The 17,217-nt window shown below is 39.1% G+C and overlaps 3 protein-coding genes across 18 annotated transcripts in view; 2 read left to right on the top strand and 1 right to left on the bottom strand.

Annotated features, from left to right (window-relative positions):
- Nucleotides 1-7,989, top strand: part of svilb (supervillin b) — a 70,617-nt gene extending 62,628 nt beyond the window's left edge. For 12 of the 16 annotated variants that reach the window (XM_074652171.1, XM_074652174.1, XM_074652175.1 and 9 more), the window contains 3 exons: nucleotides 164-285; nucleotides 568-723; nucleotides 7,132-7,989. In XM_074652171.1, the coding sequence (XP_074508272.1) occupies nucleotides 164-285; nucleotides 568-723; nucleotides 7,132-7,218 (365 nt within the window). In that variant the 3' untranslated portion in view covers nucleotides 7,219-7,989. Of the gene's footprint in view, nucleotides 1-163; nucleotides 286-567; nucleotides 724-2,938; nucleotides 2,961-7,131 lie in introns of all 16 variants that reach the window. The other 4 variants (XM_074652165.1, XM_074652163.1, XM_074652167.1 and 1 more) reach the window with 1 other exon arrangement.
- A 2,569-nt stretch (nucleotides 7,990-10,558) lies between these two features.
- Nucleotides 10,559-12,697, top strand: LOC141777676 (acyl-coenzyme A thioesterase 5-like). The gene is made up of 3 exons (XM_074652154.1): nucleotides 10,559-11,289; nucleotides 11,587-11,789; nucleotides 11,950-12,697. Exons 1-3 carry the CDS (start codon nucleotides 10,833-10,835, stop codon nucleotides 12,556-12,558), a joined length of 1,269 nt encoding a protein of 422 aa, XP_074508255.1. The 5' UTR covers nucleotides 10,559-10,832; the 3' UTR covers nucleotides 12,559-12,697.
- A 1,379-nt stretch (nucleotides 12,698-14,076) lies between these two features.
- On the bottom strand, nucleotides 14,077-17,055 carry LOC141777677 (cytochrome c oxidase assembly factor 1 homolog). Its single transcript, XM_074652156.1, has 4 exons — nucleotides 16,921-17,055; nucleotides 15,657-15,808; nucleotides 15,070-15,146; nucleotides 14,077-14,399 (listed from the first exon to the last, which is right to left on the bottom strand). The coding sequence occupies exons 1-4, from the start codon at nucleotides 17,012-17,014 to the stop codon at nucleotides 14,264-14,266; spliced, it is 459 nt and encodes a 152-aa protein (XP_074508257.1). The 5' UTR covers nucleotides 17,015-17,055; the 3' UTR covers nucleotides 14,077-14,263.
- Nucleotides 17,056-17,217: the final 162 nt, after the last annotated feature.

Raw genomic sequence — 17,217 nt, forward strand, 5'->3', positions numbered from 1 at the left:
GCAGCGTATTTAAAAGCTTTATAACTTATTATTAAAACGTAAGCAAAGATGAAAACATCCTGCATCTTTAATTTTTATCGAACGAGATGGGAGTATTTAGATCATATCGGTAATTGTTTAATAACTTGAGGTGAAAATGATTTGCGGCGATTTTCTCCTGCAGAGAAGAACGAGAAGAAGCCTCAGAAGTCGTATCTGATCCACGCCGGTCTGGAGCCGCTCACCTTCACCAACATGTTTCCCAGCTGGGAGCACAGAGAGGACGTGGCGGAGATCACCGAGAGGGTCAGCAACACTAACACACACACACACACACACACACACACACACACACACACACACACACCTAACATCAACTCTTGACCATAATATACTCTCATTTTCTATGATACAATCATGACATCAGCCTCCAGCAGTCAGGAGGGGTTTTCATTACTCTGTATATACACAACCACAGCCTCTTTCTTAACCTCTAATTTTTCCACACACATTATTATAAACTAATTGCCCAAACAGCCTGCTGTGATTCTAAAGTACGTCATGCTGTGTCCTCTGTTCTGGCTGCAGGAGGCGGAGGTGTGTAACCAGATCATCCTGGTGGAGGACGTGTTGGCCCGGCTCTGTCAGAACACCTTCCCTCTGGCTCAGTTGCAGGGGCGGCCGCTCCCAGAGGGAGTCGACCCGCTCCGCCTGGAGATCTACCTGTCCGACCAGGACTTTGAGGTCAGTTAACCCACAAACTAAACTGCTGCACCAAACCTGATTTTTTTTTTTTATTGTAATTTAGATTCAGAATCAGTTTTACTGTCAAGTACATACATACATACAAGGAATTTGCCTACTACGGCTTTTATACATCTCTCTAAGTGTACTTATATAGAGAAAACCCTAGGGACAAGGTCAACAAAGCTAGACAATAAATGTGAGGAATAGACAGGACTGTTATGTACACAAGTAGTGAAAGAAATATATCTTTAAAGCACCAACAACCTACAATAAAATAAGAAATAGAATAAAAACTTCCATATATAAGTCAACAACAAACAATACAAATAGTGCAAAGAATAAATACTGAATGGATATACATGGACTATATATGTATGTACAGCGTGTAGGATTTATATCGGCAGTGACAGATGTACATGTTTTAATTAAAGACTTTAAATATTATAATTAGTGTTAGAATTTATTGTAATTCATTGCTTGTAATGTTGGAGGCAGGGTTAAAAATAAACATCCTTGTTTAGAGAGCATGTTTTCCCTCCCTTGGACAGACTTTTTAGGACATTTTGGTCACTTAAAGAAGCAATTTTATAAAAAAAAAAAAATGAAATCACACATGCATAAAACTGAGTTCCTCATCACAGGAAAATATCTGATAATTATTTTTAGTAACTTTAAAACTGTAACTTGTTGAAATGTCTACCTAGGTGAGATCAAATTGCATTTTCAATTTTATTTTTTTTGCAGTAAAGACTTTAGCTGACACTTAGAGAGTGGTTTACACTGAGGGGGCGAATTCACAAAAGGATTGCGGCTGCTGATAGTATCATGAATTGCGCATCATTTGCAACTGGTATCTGCCCCGTCTCAAAGTCCGAATCACAAAAGATATTTCACTAATGATATTACAGCGCAAACACGGCCATAACGTTTTGCAACTGAGTGCAATTTGCCCCTTTTTTTTGCATCTGATTACAATGTGGCAAAATGTGCCTGAGGCCAGTGTGTCGTGTTGTGAGGGGAGAGAGTCTGCCGGAGCCAGAGATTTGCCAGAGAGCCCCTTCCATCCAAACCTCCCGAAGGCGATTAAGAGAGAGGAAAGGGAAAAAAGTAAACCCAGGATTTGGAAAAGGAAAGGAAAATATTTGTTTATATAATAACCTTAGTTTTCATTAATTTTTATTTTTCATGCATTTTCAAAAGATGACATGTAGGGGAGCTTTATTCAGTTATGTTTCATGACACAATTGTCACTTCATCCCAAAATAAATTAATTTGAGAGGACACCCCTTATAACTAAATAAATAAAATAATTTCACTGTAACTGCTTGTGGCTATTAGCGCTGATCTTTGTGAATGGGACTGTTTTTGCAATGAGGGTCATTTGCATAAGAGGGGATGATTTTGCAGCAAATGTCTGGATATTTGTCAGGGTAACAGGAAGTGGGAAGCCATCGTGGACCAGGGGAATCTTAAGTTAGCCCCATAAGGGTGTTTGAAAAGGGGGAGGGGAAACACCAAATAAAAATGAGCCTAAAAAAAGAAAGGCTCCCTACCCTCACTAAGATATTTAGATTAGTGAACTCTGTAAACTAAAAACCAGCCCGGTGAGTGGGAAGTGTCCCTCACAGTATTACCTCAGTGCTAATAGTACAGGAGCACCGAGACACTGTTTGCTTGGCAGCGCAGTTAGAGGTGCATTTCACCTTTTGAGTGCTTTAAGAATTATACATTTTCTTCATGTATTATTTTTTAATCCTTTTGTGAATTCTCCCCTCAGTGTTAGAGCATGAAAAACAGGGAAATGTGGATAGGTTTGGGATTCACTCCCATCATTAATATTAAAAGGAAAAACCCCTAGTAGAACATTTTGTTCCTATTATGAAAACAGTCTGTTGGTGACGGTTTATTATTATTCAGTGATGTATTTCATAAATAACTGACTAAACATTGCTATGTCAAGATACATCCTGAAGCTACTCCATCATCAGTGTAAGAAATCTATCATCAATGAGGCAGATATTGATGCAGACTGATACATTAAAAGCAGTAAATGACCGAACAGAACTTCTTCTCAGTGTGACTTAATGTACTGAACTTGATCATAGTTTATGTATAAAACAGTTAAGGCTGTTTAAAGGTGGTGTTTTCCTCTAAATCAAAAGCTCCTCATTCATACCATCCATCCTAACTTCATCTAACTCTCACTTTACAGACCAAGTTGTAGGTGGATTCAGGTAAGTCAAGCCACTCATGTGATTCATCAGCATTCAGGCGACCTGTCCTTCTTTCCAGCACGTCAGCACCTTGTTTCTCTTTCCTTTCTTCATGTGGTTTGAAAACTCTGTCTCACTCCTGTTTCACTCCCGAGTGTGGCGCAGGTCGAGGAGGAAAGTTTTGCGCGTGGCTTGACGATTACGTCTGAAAGAATCATCCTGATTAGACATTATAGTTAGTCGAGTCCTTCACATCAGCTGCAGTCACAAAGGATTTTGAGTCAGAGCAAAATGATACATGATCTTAGATCCTGAAAAAAAAGAGATTTAATATTAAAAATGATAGAAACTCTCCTAGTGTGTCAAAATCACAAGTATGTATTTATATAATTGGATTAATGTCTATATTATGTAGTAAGTCATACTTACAATAATATTTAAATCTATTAGTCATTCGACAGAAAATTAATCAACATCTGTTTTGATAATTGATAAATTTCTATTAATTAAGCAATAACACCAAATATTGTTCCAGCGTCTCCAATGTGAGGATTTGTTGCTTTTTTGTTTTGTATCATTTTTAATAACAAAATATTTTTGGGGGTTTGTACCGTTGGTCAGTCAAACAACACAGACTCTTGAAGACGTTACTTTGGGCTCAGGGAAATTACACTTTAATTGACAAATGATTAAGTGATTAGTTGATAGATAGTTGCAGCCTTAGTAAGTCCAAAACTTGTGTTTATCTCATAATTTTAAATTAATTTTTTAAATGTATTTATTTTATTTATTTACCAGGGACCGTGCACATTAATCAACATTACAGTTACCACCTCAATGTAAATATGCCAGAGTTAGCTAGAGAGCTAGTTTTCATCAGGTTATCACAAATAGGTGGCCTAATAATATCAATACAATGCTTCATCAAGATCTACAGTATAACACAATACTATAAAATACAGAAATACTGGGGTTGACAATCGATTTAAATATTTAATCGCATGATTGTCCATAGTCCATCACGATTAATCGCACATTTTTTATCTGTTCAAAATGTACCTTAAAGGGAGATTTGTCAAGTATTTAATATTCTTATCAACATGGGAGTGGGCAAATATGCTGCTTTATGTAAATGTATTTATATATTTATTATTGAAAATCAATTAACAACACAAAACAATGACAAATATTATCCAGAAACCCTCACAGGTATTGCATTTAGCATAAAAGATATGCTCAAATCATAACATGGCAAACTGCAGCCCAACAGGCAACAACAGCTGTCAGTGTGTCAGTGTGCTGACTTGACTATGACTTGCCCCAAACTGCATATGATTATCATAAAGTGGGCATGTCTGTAAAGGGGAGACTCGTGGGTACCCATAGAACCCATTTTCATTCACATATATGGAGGTCAGAGGTCAAGGGACCCCTTTGGAAATGGCCATGCCATTTTTTCCTCGCCAAAATGTTGCGTGATTTTGGAGCGTTATTTAGTCTCCTTCCCGACAAGCTAGTATGACATGGATTCCTTAGGTTTTCTAGTTTCATATGATACCAGTATCATTATTCTCTCTAGCTTTAAAACTGAGCCGGCCAACCTAAAATCACAAGTTGCACTAATGCGTTAAATCGGTTGGTTTACTTTAAGCCATGCCTTGTGTTTATGTCTAAAGGTTAGGTAATTAATGCTGTCTCTTAATTCAATGGGACGATTGTTCCAGTAGTGGGAGGCTCCGGCTGAGGAGAAGGAGAAGTTTTATTTTTTAAATTTCTTATTTTTTATCTGTTTCTTTATTTTATAGCTTCCATTTAACCCTCGTTTTTAAACAAACTTCCTTAATATGAACAACTGAGGTTGTAAATGAGGTGTTCAAACACTTTTTGTCAAATTAATATCACGGTGATAATTTAGACATTTAATTGTGCAGCCTTCTTCTTTTCTTCGTCTCTTTAAAAGGTGTCTGTACTCGACTACGCCACACCGCTGTACACTTCTCTGCTGCTGCTATACTCTTCTCTTCACACACACCTTCCACCTGAGACTGTTTCCTCTTAGTTCAAATAGATGCACTCATGATTCACCGTCAGCTACACTGCAGTCTGACTCACCGTCTGTCTGTCTGTGGAGCACAAAGTGGAGGCATGAAAAACACTGAAACAACTAAACTGTCCTTGTAACAACCCACAGAGTGCTAGATGCATTAACATGACACCAGTGTGTTGGCTGTCATATAGCCCAGTATTTTATTATAAAGTATATTATTACAGAAACTGTGAATTTAAAAAAAAAAAAAACATGTACCAGAGAAGTCCACATGTGCTTTATTTCCTCATAGAACCCCTCATGATCCACTTTAATATGAATAATCTGAAACTTAATTTAAACTGTGAGAGAACCAAGAAACCACTTTCACTCATTTTATTTACAGGGTTCGTTCAACCGTTATGTTTTCATGGTTAATAATATGCTTGAATTTGAATGTACTACTAAATTTTCAACATAATCTGGTGTTTCATCTTCATCGTCCTCGTTCCTAACCTTTTTCTTTAAGGAACCCCTTTTCTATCTTTGAGTAAACTGACAACCCCTGACTTATTTTATGGATATTTCATATTATATTCAACAGTTGAATGCATTTTGTGCAGATTATTTCCAGTGAATATTGCATCAGAGATGAGTTTTCTGTTATTTATAGTAACTTTTAATATAATTCTGTCTGTATTATGTTTTTGTTTTTTTTAAACAATAATGAATACTTAATAGGCTTCTTTTTTTGACAAATTCAGTTTTTTCTTCTCCCTGACGCTCGGCCATAGTTCTATTAGATTTTTGTGTTGTTTTAATTACGTACTTTTCTAATGCAGGACGAGGCTGTTTAACAGAGAGGGAAAGCTCTGTGAATATAATTTGTGTTCAGGTCTTCACCGTGCCCTTTACCCGTTTACACCGATCAGCCATAACAATTAATACTTCACTCATTAACTCCAACTCGACTTTGACGAGGGCCACATAGTGCTGGCTAGACGACTGGGTCAGAGCATCTCCAGAACTGCAGCTCTTGTGGGATGTTCCCGGTCTGCAGTGATCAGGACCTACCAAAAGTGGTCCAAGGAAGGAAAACCGGTGAACCGGTGACAGGGTCAGAACTAAGGCTCATTGATGCACGTGGGGAGCGAAGGCTGGCCCGTGTTGTCAGATCCAATAGAAGAGCTACTGGAGCTCAAACTGCTGACCTTTCTGATAGAAAGGTGTCAGAACACGCAGTGCATCGCAGTTTGTTGCGTACGAGGCTGTGTAGCCGCAGACCGGTCAGGGTGCCCATGATGTCATAATGTTATGGCTTATCGGTGTATATCTTAAATAAAAATAACAATTTTATTTAGTTTTCTTCACAGAAATTAATTAAATGCTGAGATATTGGCTAATATATTTTTTTTAAGTTGTCTTGCATCCCTTAAAATCCCAAATGACCCTCCTGTGAAGCTTTGGTGACCCCTAATGGGGGTCAGGACCCCAAGGTTGGGAACCAGTAATCTACACAATCACTCATGTAAACCAAACATTTTTTCCTTTCATGACTATCACTATCAAATAAAGGCAAAAAGCCCCAAAAATAATCTTTAGAAAAAGTGTTGATATACATTGATTGCTGTGGGTATAAAGGAATTCTGTAAACTTTATTTTTCGCAATTTCATTTATAGCAGCAATTTAGATGCGGTGATAAAGGCTTCGAGAGTCTGGAAATCTTTTGTTTAGCTACCTTGAGAAGTGCTTGAATTTTATTTTGAAAATCTGTACGAACCCTGTATTTAACATGTTTCAGCCCTCAGATCTTCATCTGCTGATATTTCTTGGTGCTTTCATAGTCCTAGTTGAAATAGTCAGACATGTTTTAAAGACTGTTAAGCATAAAAATCCTCACTTTGAAAGAAGTAAACAAGATTTACTGCAATTTGAAAGAATTACAGCTTCTTTTAGGTGAAAAAAAAACACATTCCTACAGATCATAAAATTGTATTTGTTGTGTTTTTCTTTAGTAGTTACAGAGACCAATGGTTGACGGCTCCACAGCTATTATCAGTTACAGGAAAAACATCAATACTTCCCTTTGAAATTCAAGTTGAATCCCCCGTGTCGTTACCTTCCTGATTAATTAACCGCACGTGTCTTTCTCTTTCCACTTGCAGAAAGCTTTGGAAATGAAGAGAGAGGAATACGAAGGTTTACCAGGGTGGAAGCAAGTGAACTTAAAGAAGTCCAAAGGACTGTTTTAAAGGAAGTTTTTTAAATCAAAGATGGAAGCAGATACAAAAAAAAGGTGGCGTTGCGATGGAGAAACAGGAAATGTCACATAAACCTGTTTTGGTGGCAACACGCGAGGACATTGGGATAGAAAGTATCTGAAGCTGAAGAAAACGTACATGAAGGATGAGACTGGAGATGCACTCGCCTTTGCTTATAGTCATGTTTGACCTTTCAACTTTGTCATTTAAGAGCAGGTAAAAAACACCTTGCTTTGGTTCATACATGGTGTTTGTGTGTAGTTGGAGTCTCCTCCAAACACTAACGTCACCACTCGTGGACTTACGAATGAAAAATGTGCACACTAGGACGCTTGGTGTCAGAGTGCCATGCTATGGTTGTGTATGTATGTACGTGTGTGTGTGTGTGTGTGCGATTGTATATAATGTTTGTGTGTAATGTTTATTTGTGTAAATGTGTGTGTATCTATGTAAAAACAAATCCTGTCACGTCAGATGTTGTGAGGAAAGTTTTTTTTGTCTACAGTGTCTGGATGCTGTCAGGCCACGTAGGGAGCTCGTGTCGCTCGATTGTGTGAAACTGCTGAAGTGACTGTGGACTTTACTGAGATGTAAGAGTTGTAATTTTAAAGGTTTGACTTGTACGAGAAAGAGAAACAGCAGCTCTGAATGTATAGTGCCTTGCTTTTTGTGTACAGTTTATATACAGAAATTCTAGTCTGCATTTTTAAAGACTTTCTTTGTGATATAAGACATAGTGAATTAAATCACAATAATGCTCAATTCAAAGCATCCTGTGTCTCCTGCTTCATATATTTTAACACCGTATTTCATTTTCAACAAGATTTTTATCTGTTCTAGATAAACAAGAGCGGTGGAAATGAACTAGCTAAGTATATTCAATCTGAGGTACTTTAATTGAGTTTTTCAATTTAGTTTTTTTTCTTTCTTTTTCTACTTCACTACAATCCAGAGGCAAATATTGTACTTTTTACTACTTTAGTTACTTTTAAGATTATTAATAGAAAATATAAATCTAATAAATTATGATGTATTATTTTAATCCCAGTAGTATATAAATTCAAATTAAATCCACCGTTACCAGCTGCAACATTGATATTAATGCATCAATAATTATAATTCAATAATATATGTATTATTTTGAAATGTTCTGCATAATGAGAACTTTTAAGTATATTTTGATGCCAAAAACATTTGTACTTTTACTTAACCCCTTTCCATTCCCCCCCACCCCCATTTTTTCTAGGGTTAGGAGTGGGGGACGGGATGTTCAGCGTTAGATAAAAAGTCAGCAGTAGATGTCACATAGAAGTGGTGTACATCATCTGAAAGCTGTGAACCTGAAGATTAATTTGAGGTGCAGCTCAGCACTGTGTCAAGTTGTTCTAGTCATTAAGAAATATGAATGAATTAATTAATTAAAATAAATTGTGAAAGTGTATAAGAGCGTAGAACATGATGATATACATTTGTGATGGCCATCCCCATGCTCTATTATTTCTCATAAATTATTGCAGCAATGTTTGGGTTGATGCCATTTGTTACAAAGATTTGGTGCTAAATTAAAATAAAAAATGATCAATAATACATCAGCTGCCGTCACAAAAGATTTAGAGTCAGAGCAAAATGATACATGATCTTAGATCCCATTCCTGCTCCGAAAAAAGAGATTTAGTATTAAAAATGATAGAAACTCTCATTGTGTCAAAATTACAAGTATGTATTTATATAATTGGATTAATGTCTATATTACGTAGTAAGTCATACGTATAACAACCATCTTTTTGCATTTTTTCACAGTCTAATAATACTTAAATCTATTAGTCATTCGACAGAAAATTATTCAGCATCTGTTTTGATAATTAATTAATTTCTATTAATTAAGCAATAACAACAAATATTGTTCCAGCGTCTTCAATGTGAGGATTTGCTGCTTTTCTGTTTTGTATCATTTTTAATTACATATTTTTGGGGGTTTGTACCGTTGGTCAGTCAAACAACACAGACTCTTGAAGACGTTACTTTGGGCTCAGGGAAATTACACTTTAATTGACAAATGATTAAGTGATTAGTTGATAGATAGTTGCAGCCTTAGTAAGTCCAAAACTTGTGTTTATCTCATATTTTTTAATAAAATCCTGAGATGATTAATGAGGTATGAAAGAAGATGTTATATATGACAACATAATTATTGTTGTACTATTTTCTTATCAATTCCATTCAAATGTCTTTATTTGTTATTCTGTGTGTTTGTCTGTTTTTGTTTGATCTGCTTCTCATTGTTTCTGTTTCATTTTGTAATTTTTCCTCGTTTACATCATTGTTTGATGTTTCATTTGTGTGTGAAGCACTTTGTTACACTTTGTGTTGTTTTAAAAGGTGCTATATAAATAAAGCTGTACTTACTTACTTCCTATTTGCATGACACAACACTGTACGTATTGCTTAAGCATACGTGTATTTAAATGTTTAAAAAGTTAACAGTAATTACATTGCATTAACATCCATAAAATAAACCATAATACATAAAGTCCTACAAGTCAAAGACTTTCTTTGTGATATGAGACATGATGAGTACTTTTTAAGTATATTTTGATGCCAACACATTTGTACGTTTTGAATGCAGGACTTGTAGCAGAACATTTGTACACTATAGTATTACTACTTTTACAGAAGTAAAATATTTGAATACTTCTTCCACACTGGAAAACAATATAACTGTTTACCACCAATCATTTTTGCTTTTTCAACATAGACTGCTGCCAGCACCCAGCTCTTCCTCCCCAGTGTTGGATTTATTATGTACAAAAGTGTGTACAATGACCTGCAATAACCTGATTGTTGGATTTGTTGTGCATGAAGTGTTTGCGAGGACAGGGAACAGAACGTTCTGTTCTTTTGCAAGGTCAAAGAGAGAAAGGAGTCAGAAGGAGAAACAAAGAAGAAGATATGCAGCAAAAACATCACGTGCCATAACTCATGAATATTAATATTGTGTAAACCATAAAACGCTGGATCAGGGATAGCTCGGGGTTCAGACTTCACGAACTGACCCATGCACTGTATGTTGTCAGGGACACGTGGACTGGATCCAGATATCTGTATACTCTTTTATTTTACTTATGCAACATTGATTGTTCGGAATAAATTGTATTATTATGCTTTAACCCGTCTGTTTGGAAAATCTCTTTGTCATACAAGATTAACCAACACGTAACTGGGCCTTGACCTCTTGGAGGTAGAAGGCCAGTTCCTTCACCAGTAGGACTAGTTAAATACATTTTATTGAAATACATTTTTCCCTGATGTTTTTATATTTCTCACATGTGATGAGGAAGTGTAGCTCTATTTCAGGCTCACTCAAGGTTAATGTGAGAGCACAGCATGTGCTCTACCTGCAGCCAGGTTGTACTTTGTTAAGGTTATTTTTAATTGTAGATCAGTAACCATGCTTAAATAATCTGCTATGGTGCACTGTCGATTTGGAGCCAGATAGCATTTTGTTTTGTTCTGCGCCTTTGTGTTTGCCAGTAGATGATGTCTGATGATTTAATCTTTAATAATGCATTGTATTTTCTACGTTTTTTTTATATGTTTCAGAAGAGATGTCCTCCCAAGTCAGACTGAGGCTGCTGCCGAGAGCCAGATGCATGTTTGATGACCCCGTTCAGGTGAAGGTGGCCGGGCTGAGGTCGAGACAGGTGATCACCATGAGAGCCAGATCGACTGATGAGAAGGGAGTGGTGTTCAGCTCCTCGGCCACCTACAAGGCTGATGGGAGCGGGGAGATCGATCTGCAGAGAGACCCCTCTCTCGGTGGGAGTTACACCGGGATTGAACCCATGGGTCTGCTGTGGTCCATGAAGGCGGACTCCTTGCACAGAAGGTTGCAAAAAACAAGTTCACTAACCCCGCACGTTGTGAAGTTCTCTGTGCATGAGGAGGAGGAGGAGGGCAGGATGCTGGCAGAGGCGACCAATGAGAGGTTTCTGATAGGAAACGGGGTCAGCCGGCTCCCCGTCAAAGAGGGGAATATTCGCGGAGTCCTGTTTACTCCCCCAGGTTGGTCTATGTCTCTGTCATGCTTCAAATTATTCAGTTAGTAAAGTTAAAGGAAAATACTGGCATTATTTTGTCTTGATTATTATTAACAGAGACAAAAACAACAGTGAATTTATTCTACTAACCCGTATTGCTTGTGTGACCACACAGCCTGATAAAGCTGTTTATCAGGTACATCGAACCTTTTAAAAACACATCAAGTCTTCAATACAATGAAGATATTATATTTGGATTATTTTCATATTCCATGTAAATGTCATATCCTGAATAAGATACAAACCATGTGTTTTGATCCAGGAGGAGGTCCGTTCCCTGCTGTGTTGGATCTGTACACTTTTGGTGGTGATTTGTCAGAGAAAAGGGCCTCTCTGCTAGCCAGCCATGGATTTGTGGTTCTGACCGTCGCGCTGTACGGTCATGATGACTTGCTGAAGTACATCAATGTGATCAATCTGGATTATTTTGAGGAAGCAATAAAGTTTTTAAAAAAACAAGACAAGGTGAGTGGTTTGAACAGTACTGTCCAAATCTCTTTTTTTGGGACACATTTGCTAGTTTGTACGGTGTTATTTATAATACCATCACTTGGGCATCACACCAGTGTGGCATCACAAATAATATTAAAAAAGAGCAGCCAATAGTTTGTATGTTTTTCCACAGGTGGGCAGTAAAGGTGTTGGCGTAATAAGCATTTCAAAAAGTGGAGATCTTGCGCTCTCAATAGCCTCTTACCTGCCAGATGTTGATGCCACAGTGTGGATTAATGGCTGCTCTGCCAACACATTTATACCCCTCCACTATAAGAAGAGCCAAATCCTCCCTGCTTTAATGTTTGACATCAAGAAGATGATTCACACTAATTCAGGGGCCTTCATTATCAAGGATGGAATGCATGATCCACTGGCAGAGGAGAACAAGGCCACCCTGGTCCCCATTGAACAGGCCAAGGGACGTTTCCTCTTTGTGTCATCAGAGGACGACCTCAACTGGGACAGCAAAGCTTACGTGGACATGATGGAGGAGAGACTGAAGCGTCATGGGAAGGACAACTTTGAGAGTGTGTGTTACCCCGGAGCGGGACATTACTTAGAGCCGCCTTACGGACCCTACTGCCCCTCCAGTTCTCATGGGGCTGTAAACGTGCCTGTCGCGTGGGGGGGTGTGCCCAAGTCCCACGCGGCAGCTGAAGTCGTCATGTGGAAGAGGATCCAGGAGTTCTTCAGAACTCAACTGAGCTGTGATGCTACACACAATAAAGCCAAATTATAGATACAAATATCATGATATGGAAGACATCCGAACAGATAAATCACCAGCCAGTTAACGGTAAATGATTGTATATGAATTAAGCTAACAATTTCATGTTTGATTTGATGATTGAATATTTTTGTATTTCAAAATCATGAATTCACACAAGGGCTGCACGGTGGTGCAGTGGTTAGCACTGGCGCCTCACAGCTAGAGGGTTGCAGGTTCGAATCCGGCTTGGGACCCTTCTGTGTGGAGTTTGCATGTTCTCCCCGTGTTAGCGTGGGTTTTCTCCGGGTACTCCGGTTTCCTCCCACAGTCCAAAGACATGCAGGTTAGGTTAATTGTGGACTCTAAATTGCCCGTAGGTGTGAATGTGAGCGTGAATGGTTGTCTGTCTCTATGTGTCAGCCCTGCGATGGACTGGCGACCTGTCCAGGGTGTACCCTGCCTTCGCCCAATGTCGGCTGGGATCGGCTCCAGCCCCCCCGCGACCCCTAACGGGATAAGCGGTTGCAGATGGATGGATGGATGGAATTCACACAACCTGATGCAGATTTACCACTGTGAAATGACAGGACTGTAGCCTTAATTGAATATCTTCTTGATAATGTGTTTGTATTTTCTGAATTTATTTCTAAATCATGAGATGGGATAAGAAAAGCAACATACGATAGATAAATTCCTCAGATTCTTCTGCCTTTTTGTCATGATTGGATTTGTGTATGTGTCTTGTGCTTCGGGAGCTGTGATTATATATCTGTGACTGGTTATTACCTCCGCCAGGTTATGTTTTAACCGGCGTTGGTTTGTTGGCTTGTCTGTTTGGAGGATTACTCCAAAAGTCTGTGATGGATTTGAATGACGTTTTTTGGAGGGGTGGGGTGTGGCACAATGAACAATCCATTAGATTTTGGTGGTGATCCGGATCATTATCAAGCTTCAGGATTTTTTTTTAATAACTCTGCTCAGCCTGTGGATTAACACCACAGGCTTTAAGACATGTATCTGATGACGCGTTCATGACGCGTCACCATGCCTCTTTCCTTCTGCCTGCAGAGAGAATCGTACTCGGGCAGCTTGGCGGAGGTCTGCGCTCTCAGAGTGTTTATCAGTTTGTTGTATTATCATTGTGGGATGTATCCTGGATTATTATTTGTGGGAGGTTCACGTGTGCATTTATATCTGGATGATGTTTATATGTCTGGATGATGCTGATGTAATGTGCTGTTAGATGACGGTGGGCTAACATGCCGGAAGGTTTGTTTGTTTTGTTGTTGGTTAATGTGTCTGAATAATCCCATGAGGGATGGGTTACGAAAATAAATGATTCATTCATTCATTTATTCATTTATTCATTTATTCATTAGTACGTACACAAACATTTAGTGTGGATCCACGCACTGTTTTATAAATGAGATCCCTTCTCTTGCATGTGTGGACCCATGGCACATCACAATCTGAAAGGAAATTAATTAAAAAAGAAAAGTCTAGCAATGACTTAACAGAGCAACACAACAGTCAGTGCAACAACATGCCTCCATCACATTATTTAATCAAAACCAAACCTTTGAGACACACTGTCCTCGCTGGAGTTGAGGATTTGCCGCTTGGTAAATAAACGCAGCTCCATATTATTTTGCTTAATTAGACGTCTACTCAACAGCTGTTGGAGCAGCACAACTTCCACTTTCATTGTTCTCATCAGAAGGCTACATGGAGGTGATCAGTGCCAGAGGCCTGTGTCCAGCCCCTCTGTGTACTCTGTTGCCTGGGTTGGTGCTCCGGGTGGTGACGGAGGATTCAGCAGGTCGATGGTCCGTCCTTCCCTGAGCTGCAGCACTGCCAGTTTCAGACTCCACCTGCAGGGAGGGACAAATGGAATGCGTTGTTGATCTCCGTAGGATTTCACTCAGCCGTGGGTTGCATCAGACTGTAATAAAGTTTTCATCATCTTATATATATGTTTATCATATTTAGCCTAGTGCTTATTATCATAAAATGAATTCATGGATTCAGCTATTAGTGCATTTTTTTACTTTTAGGACCTAATGATTTAAATAAGGACTATTAGAGTGTTCATACTGGGGAGTTGATTTACCTAAAAAAAAAATTATCTGCTGAGTTACAGATGTCTCTTTCCCAATGGAAGTTGTAGTACCGCCGTTTGGCCACTACGAACATTTGCATCAAAGCCCAACGCTCTTCCTGGGGGCTTAAGAAAATGGCTCGCTTCTCCAATATATTGAATCTGCCCTTTTAAATAGCAATGCACCAATGTGCAGGCGCACCTGGCTTTTAAAAGGGAGATGCCACTCTGATTGGTTGAATTCCTGTTACGCCCAAAACACACCTGTTAATTAAGAGACTAAATACAACCCCTTTGCACCGAGGTTATGCGCCGCCTAACTAGCAAAAGTGGAGTTGGACACGCCCTAAGTGCACTTTAAACCATGCGCTATAGATTGTTTAAATAGGGTCCCAAAGCGAATGAGAAAAACTGCAACTCAGAATAGAACAGAATGTACTCACCTGTTGGTATCAGGGTCTCTGATTGAAGAAGTATACAGATAACCTCCAGTTTCTGACCCAGTCACAGGGATCTTTATCTGCAAACACAATGCAAATTCAAATTCATCTGCAAGTGTAGACAGATATCAGAGCTGTACACAGCATTGTATGGTACAGCTGCCCATCATCTGAGTCCCACACCGATTTCATGTTCGACTGATAACTTTATTAGAGTGGAAACTAGTTTGGTCGTCCATGCACAATAACAAAAGATACACAAGTCCTAACAGCTCACAGTGGACAACATATGAAAGACATGCTCCCACAACAGTAGTAACACTTAACACATATTCAAAGAGGACATTAGTGTAGCTTAAGAGCCCAACTAGCCAAGAAATTAAAAAGCAATAAAAGGAGTTATTGACCCGCGGCCTGTTCCCATGCAGTAATGATCCAACTTGGAAGTTTAGGACATTTTACAAGAACAAGATTGCCAAACAAACATTTGCACAGCGACGCATGGATGGGGCAACTGTTTAGTCAAAACAGTTCTATTGACACAGAACACAGGATAACACATTCTGATGTCTTCCTAAAACACACAGTACCTGTGCTGTAGACTGATCGATGCGGTTCTTTCTGTCTGTCAGATGGATGTTGTAGACTTTTAAAGGCGGAGCCCCCAGGCTTTCCATGGCAACTGGACATGCTTCCAACTTCTGCAGAGCCAGTCTGTGGTAGTCTGACGCAGCAAATTTCTCTAATTGGATAGTAGACAGAAAGGCACAAACAAGTGGCCGAAAATGGGTTATAAAGTACAACAGTTGAAATGTTGAAGTTTTTATGACTGAGAGCAGTTTAACAGCTTTCATCTAGTACCCTTTAAATGAGAAGTTCAACTGTCAGCTGAGGAGTAAAAGATAAGAGCAATAGAAAAGTTGACATGTAACAACTCTGACAGAAGTTGAAGAGAAATCCCTTTTTCATGCAGACTCAAACACTAGAGGCACAACAGGCTGTCATTCACTGTGAATAGAAGCTATAAAATAGTTGCCTGGCACCTCCCAGCAGCATGACCCAGAAAGATTCATCTTTATGCAAATGTCCTCTGACGTGAGACAACCTGGAGACGAGAGGTTACAGCAAAAAACACAGGACTTTCGCTCAGGAGACTGCTGTTCATGTCCTGAAGTTGATTTATTTGTAACTTCCGTATTTTAGTTACAGCACGTCCGGTGTCATTTTAATCCAACCCACAATCTTTTCCTACTCTTAACTAAGCAGGTTTGTCGGTGCTCGTTTTTTGGACGTGAAATCATGTAAACATGTTCTAGTAGAAACCCAAAATACACGTATGCACCTGAAGATAAACGCCAGCATTTCAGTTTATGAAATGGACTGTTTTTGTCCTTGGTTTTAACATTGTAAAACTCATCTTTACCTCCAGGAACAATACACAGGGCGGCGCTCTTGCCATGAAAGATGAAAACATTGTCATGTTTGTTATCTAATTGTCCATTAGAGTGGAAATCCCTTTATTAAACCAGCTTGACTTGGTTTGAATATTTCATTTCCACTTTTTAAGTTGTTGTATACACGTGTTGCTGGAGTTCTGACCTGTTGAGACAGAGAGGAACTCCCATATTTACTCGGGGAAATTCCCAAATATGAGATGATTGCAGCAAAATTCATCACCTCATGTCATGACCTGAGTGCAGCCAGTGGAACCTGAGAAACACAACTCTGTATTCACGTCTTTTTTTAGTTGTTTGATTTTTCCTTTTTTTGTTTACATCAGTCAACCTGGTTGGTAGGCCTATAATGTATCTTTACACACACACACACACACACACACAGCTCATTTGTACTCACTCTGCAGCAGATAGTACATGGTGCCGATCCCACCCCCGGTCAGCAGGGTGGTGAAGATGGCGAGCTGCTGCAGTTGACTGGTGGAAACCCTCATCTTTACTTCCTTCCCTGTAAAGCTGCACAGACGGACACGTGTCTGAAATTTCGCCGAGCGCCGCCAGATGATGTTACGAACCCAGACACAAAGGCGTTTGGTCGTCCGACATGTCTGGGACTTCCTCAACATGTACAGAGCAGCTATAGTGGTTATTTCGGTCCTGGTTGATGAAACTGTTGGTATCCATGGAGGTAAGCCCC

The sequence above is a fragment of the Sebastes fasciatus genome, chromosome 11, assembly GCF_043250625.1.
Source record: "Sebastes fasciatus isolate fSebFas1 chromosome 11, fSebFas1.pri, whole genome shotgun sequence".
NCBI classification, from domain to species: domain Eukaryota; kingdom Metazoa; phylum Chordata; class Actinopteri; order Perciformes; family Sebastidae; genus Sebastes; species Sebastes fasciatus.